The 6,057-nt window shown below is 47.5% G+C and overlaps 1 protein-coding gene across 1 annotated transcript in view; it reads right to left on the reverse strand.

Moving 5' to 3' along the window:
* SLC17A6 (solute carrier family 17 member 6) overlaps window positions 1–5,802 on the reverse strand; it is a gene marked incomplete at both ends in the record, with an annotated part of 32,304 nt that extends 26,502 nt beyond the window's left edge. Inside the window, 3 exons of the mRNA XM_082001113.1 lie at window positions 1,294–1,412; window positions 2,557–2,809; window positions 5,717–5,802. Of these exons, the coding sequence (XP_081857239.1) occupies window positions 1,294–1,412; window positions 2,557–2,809; window positions 5,717–5,802 (458 nt within the window). The remainder of the gene's footprint in view (window positions 1–1,293; window positions 1,413–2,556; window positions 2,810–5,716) is intronic.
* Between the last annotated feature and the right edge of the window lie 255 nt (window positions 5,803–6,057).

A 6,057-nucleotide genomic window follows, 5' to 3' on the forward strand; every position in this document is an offset into this window, starting at 1 on the left:
ACTGTTGTAAATGTAAATGTTTGTGAAAAGGAGGAAAAATTGATTCACATACACCAAGTTGTGTGCTTCTACTACTGAGTTTTCCTGAGAATGTCCCTGCCATTGTCTTACAAATCTTTGTAGTTGCCCCACTTTAAATCAGGATTGATTCAAATGACCTTACTGAAGTTGATCGGTGAAGAAAGACAGATTTTTGATTCTCTGAGTCAAATTCTGCAGTCTTTACTCAAGCAAAACACCAATTAAACCTGAGGAGTTACAGACTGTGTAAAGATACAAAAATGCTCGAAGGAGGAAGAAAAGGGGAAGAACCCTTTAACTGTCTGTTAATTGTTATGTGAAATAGCTTTTTACATTTCTGATCCATTATCAGAAAGATGACACTTGTAAACAGATAGGCAATGGCTACCCCACTTTAATAAATGCTGCATTTTGTTTCATTTGGTTTAAAAGGAGGGATGTTAGGGTTGTCTCAGTTACAGAGCATCTCTCCATTAGTAAATACTCATTATTGTTAATGTAGGTCTCTGTATAAAAGATATTTCCTTTGGAAAGAGCATTTTTACTGTAGTTCCTCTCTCTCCTCCCCCTCTTTCTCAAACACAAAGTAAGCTTGCTCGCCAGGCAAACCATCTCTGCCTCTCCAGGCCTACCTTTGATGTTCCACACCCCTGAGAAGAGTTAAAGGTACATATTGTTGATTTTAGTATCCATTTGCACTTAGTTTGTTATTAAGAGTGGCACTAGGACCTTCGCTACTTCGGCAAAGGATGAGCCCATGGCATTGAGCATGGATGTGAAAGCCTCATGTGTCTTGAATACTCAGTGGATCTAATTAACAGGTAGAATCGCACCCAGGGTGCTTGAAAAATTGCCAGACACCATAGAAACGAGTCCTTAAGTCCCCGCACCATCTGCACTTTCTTTTCATTGTGGAAGTCTCATTGAAAGATGTTTTTCGACCATTCTAAATTCACTTGTGCGTTAATGGAAAATTCCTGCTGATGGTCTTCCTTTTCATTAAAACAAAAAATCATAAGATTCTTTCGTTCAATCATATTAAAAAACAACCTCTCAAGCTTTAATGAAACAAGGAATCTTTGAATTTGCCTCTGAAGACGGGTTGTTTGAATATCATTGCCACAAACCTCCTTAAGTGACTTACAAAAGGGTCCTGGCGTGCCCCGGCTCCCGGGGAGGGGGGCAGTGACTGCGGCCGACCCCGCTCCCCCCCGCCGCCGACCCTCGCTCGGACTCATACCCGACCCTGGGGCTAATTTAGGCCATCGTTACCTGTTCGCTGCCAGCCGGGACGAGATATACCCGCCGGGGATTTGGGTGATTATGTATCCCCAGAAAAAAGAGCCGTGGATCATGCCGACTGTTTCAGGATCCCAATTAAATTTCGCTTTCTTCCGGGGCAAGGGACCGGGAGAGAAGGAGAGAAAGAGAAGAGGAAGGCTGTAATCGTGCCAGATGAAAGCGCTCACCCGCAGAAGCTTCGAACCGGGCGGCCGCGGGGGGTTCTAACGCGGCGGGGGCACCGGGCGGCGGGTCGCCGGGGTAGGGACGCGGGGCGCCGGCTCGCTCCGCCTTAGCCCGACACAGCGAGTACCCTGGCTGCTCGGCAGGGAAATAAGCAGCAAAACAAATTCAGTAACAGCAATAAAACCAGCACAGTCTGTGCCTCTGCGGGGCATGAGAGGGGCAGGGTCGCTCCTGAGTGACCGGAGTCCCGCGTGCCCTCAGCCGCTGGGCCGGGCGGGCCGTGGGGCCGGAGAGCCGGCGAGGCGCTGGCACCCACGGAACACACCCCCGCGGGGCCGCGACTCCGGACTTGCCGATAGTACAGCCCTGCGTGGCCGGGCTTGCCGATACAGCTCCACGCGGCGTGGCGGCGGAGGGGCGGAGAGCCGCGTACCCTCCCTGCCCGCACGGTCGTAGCTGTAAGCACCTACCCCTTGCCTGCGCCGGGAGTAACCTGTAGGGCTTCTTTTCCCTCCGTACTTGTGTATTTAACACTACTCATCTGTATTTAGCATTCACCTCTTGATCACTGCGTCTTAGCGTTTAACGCCGTTTATCAAAGCAAATTCTTCCACCCTGGTGTTTTCAGACATTCCTGCACAACCTCCCCGTCTCCGTTACAGCGCGGCGCACCCGCTGGCAGCCGCTTATTCGGCGCCCCCCTTCCCCCATCCCCTACATTTATTTTACGAGATATCTGCGTTTTTCAAGGTTGTGTGCAAAAGGAACAGCAGCAACAACAAAAACAAAAAACCAAAACAACCTGCCCGCAAATTAATACCGCAGAATTGCTTTGGGCTGGAAACCGAAAAGGAAAATAGGAATAATCGGTAGAAATTGTTTCTCCTCCGGGAATGAGGCTCCCGTCCCAGGCCGGGCCGGGCAGCGTGGGGTTGCCGGGCCGGGGCACGGCGGGCGGCAGCGGGGCAGCTGCTGCGAGGTCGCCCGAGCCCGCTTCGCCTGCGCTAAGGTGCTTGGGCTGGGAGATGTACTGGGAGGACATAGGATTTACGAGGGAAGCGTTCCCACCTCTTTAATAATTTTTCCTCCTCGGTGTATGGTGCTGTTATTGACCATATCCACGATGGCCACTCCCAAGTTACATCGGATCCCGAAGGAAATGCAGAATCCCAGTCCACTCATGATGGCAATGATGTACCTCCGGGGCAGCCCGAAGCAGGTACAGTCGCACAGCGGGGCTTTCTTCTCGGGCATTTCCATGGGCTTTCCATCTTCCGTCAGCTCGATGGTGTCCCCGGGCTTCTGCCTCTTCTCTAGGACTCTGCCCGGCACAAGAAGGGAAAGTCAAGCCCTGACCGCTTCGACAGCGGAGTTCACCACTCCCCCCGCCCCTTTGGCTCGCTTTGGATTGATTTGAGGATTTATTCCTTGTTTTCCATTCACCTTCAGCTGTTCTTTAGCAGTGACCTGTGGGAGTCAGGATTAGTCAGCCCCAGCTCCCCCCGCCACCCCGCCGCAGAAGCCCTGGGAGGAGCTCTAGCCGAGAATTGCTCATCTATCATTAAAGACTTCTGCTTAAATATGTAGGACGCATTAAGAAGACATCATCTGTAACCACTGCAGAGGCGCCATGTTGGGTAGCCCAAGAGGCATAGTGTGGAAACCGACACAGTCTTTTGGAGAAGGTTTTATTCCCTCCTTGCTGTATTAGAAACACCAAGGGGAATGATCCTGGTGTGCAGCTCGCTTCAGGTCTGGGAACAAAAGAAATATTAACAGAAAGGGAGGGGGGGCGATATTGCTACTTATTTTAGATTTGCAAAATGGCTGTCACATGCAGTGGAAGAAAACATGACCGTCTTTAGAGAACTGGCATCTCCGGAGAAGTCTTCCCAAAAGATCGTATCTGCTCAGCCACACGTTGAGAGCCTGTGATCGCTCAGCAGGTTTAACAGATCAGCTTTAAGCTAAATCTCATTGCCCCCGCTCCCTTGTTTTCACATGAGAATCTTATCTCCTAAAGAACAATGTGCAGGAATCTGAAGAGGACCGGTTATTTGCAGCTATTTCGAATCAACAGAAAAACACCGAATAAAGCCCGCCCAACCCTGCCATCCACGAAAGGTGGCTTAAAATATTTCATTTTATTTCTTCTTTGGTGGAAAGGCTTTAAAACAAGCCGTGTCAGTAGTAAGAAAGATCGGGTTTATCGAGCAAGTGTCCTATGTTGAATCTCTTAATCTTCTTTTGCAGTCACCGAGATATGTAGACAAAAAACCTAACCGCTTCCATCCTAGCTCCGTCGTCTTGAGGAGCGAATATGTGACCATGTCCCGACACTCTGGACTCTCCTACGGCTGCCCTCACCCCTGCTCTAGGAGTGTTTTCTCACGTCAGAAATTCTCCTGCGAGGAGCATCTCTTTGAGGTTAACTCAGCCGGCTAATGGTGCAGTAACAATTAGCAGAATAAGGATCAAAACGTTCTCCGTGTTTGGGAGAAAATACAGGGATTTTTCCCAATAGTTAGTCAGTTGAAATTCTCACGATTTTTTTTTTTCCCTGGGACAATTATTTCCATGCTTAAAGACAGCAGCATTAAGAAACGTCTTCAAGTTGTGAATAAAATAAAACACCGTGTTTTTGTGTTCAAAATTCGTTCGTGCGAATAAAGGATGATGTAGGAGTGTTTTCTCCCTGAATGGGCTTCTCGTCTTCGGGAAGACACTAGAAATCAATGTGTAAGCCACAAGAAAACTGTTTAATTCTAAGAATCGGAAACAATATGTCAATCCCGTGCGCTGAAAAAGATGAGTAAATCGCGCATTTGTTAATCAAGGGGAGAGTTCAAACGGAGTGTTGCTGGAAAATACAAACACCGTTTCTCCATTATTCCCTGTGTGACTATATAAACAGTAGGAGACAGGATCGTTTTATTTATACGTTGTAGAGTATTTTAGGGCGAAAAGGAGGTTTATTTCCTTAATGATATTTTTAGCAGTTATTCTGGATTATCAGTATTTCTTTGAAGCCACTGAAAATGACTTAAATATGACCAAAAACTGTAGGATAGTCACTGCGTTGTTGATGGCTTTGGTTTTGCTTTTGGCTTTTCAAAATCGTACCCTTGCTACTAAAATGGAAATCTTAATTTTGTCTTTATCACTTCACTGATATGTCCCCTTTCCTGAAAATGGCAGCAGAAGTTGTGACTCATGCTGTGGAACAGCCTTGTGCCTGTGCCCAACACTGCCGCATAGGTATGGAAAAAAGTGACCTACCCTAGGCAGATAAATCCGCAGTTACCTTTAATCTGTAATTTGCAAAAAAACAAACAAACAAAAAAAACCCCCAAACCAAACAAAACAAAAAAACCCCAAACCTTCGAGTTTATTTCTAGCAGAGGGGACAATCGAAAATACATTGGAATTTCACAGACTATTCTCAAACGTCCTGGAGGTCACTGAAGTCGCCAGGTTGGATGGAGCACCATGTGTCAACTTCAGTGCATAGACTTTTTAGATGTGCGAGAATTTGGGCTTGTTCATCTGTGTGTACAGGGCTCAAAGACGATCGAAATGTTCTGCACACACAGAAACATACCGTTGAGTGAATCTTTTCAGTTTAGCCATTGCAGTTGTGTATTAGTTATAAGACAAGTGGATGCTTCTCAAGGCAGACGGATAAATAATTAAACACATCCCTCTATATGTTTCAGCTTTAGGAGAAAAAAAAAATCGTTCGGATATCAATTATTTATACACCTCCATGTTTATCTTCCTCTGACGACGAATTACACAAGGGACAAGACTAATCGAAACCAGGAAAGATTATTATTATTATTATTTTTTAATGATTGGTAAGGGCAGGGGGAAAGATCCTGTGACTGCATTGCAAAATTAACACAGAACAAAAATACAGGGAGCTGCTCTCTCCTGATTATGATTTCAAGATGGGATCGCGGTTTTGTGGGAGCAAGATGGGGTAATCTTTCGCTCCATATTTACTGACACCATCTACGAATCATGTAGAGAAGTTACGAGGGTGCCATATTGAGAAGCTTCAGCACTAGTTTCCAGGATCCAGATTATATCGGCAGTATTGCCACAGCTCCCAGCCCCTCCACCACTAACCTCCACAAAGCATCCGACCTCCTGCAGCAGCTGTCGGTTAAGAAAAGCTTCCAATTATTTCCAGGCGGTAGAGTCCTGTAAGAGATCTCAGTCTTACCTGTAGAGCTGTCCAAGCGATTTTCCCGCAAAATTCTTCAATCCCTCCTTGCCAGGGGTCAAAATCCTTTGTTTTACCGACTCCATTCCTGCAGGGGTGCTCGCTGGATTCTGCTCTGCTCTGAATAGGGCACTGCTACGAGCAACGATGGTTCATATTGGTTTCATGTCTTAACTTTTCCCCCTCATTCAATGGCTATCAGTGCACCTCCGGGTAAGAGGACAGTGAAGGGAAGCGTGCGCGCCTGTGTGCGAGGGAGAGGGAGAGGCGGCGTGCGGAGCCGGGGGGGCGAGGGCGAGGGAGCGCGCCTGTGTGCGGCAGCGAGCGGGGAGCCTGAGCGC

The sequence above is a fragment of the Phaethon aethereus genome (assembly GCF_964289735.1).
Source record: "Phaethon aethereus genome assembly, chromosome: 5".
Classification (NCBI taxonomy): Eukaryota; Metazoa; Chordata; class Aves; order Phaethontiformes; family Phaethontidae; genus Phaethon; species Phaethon aethereus.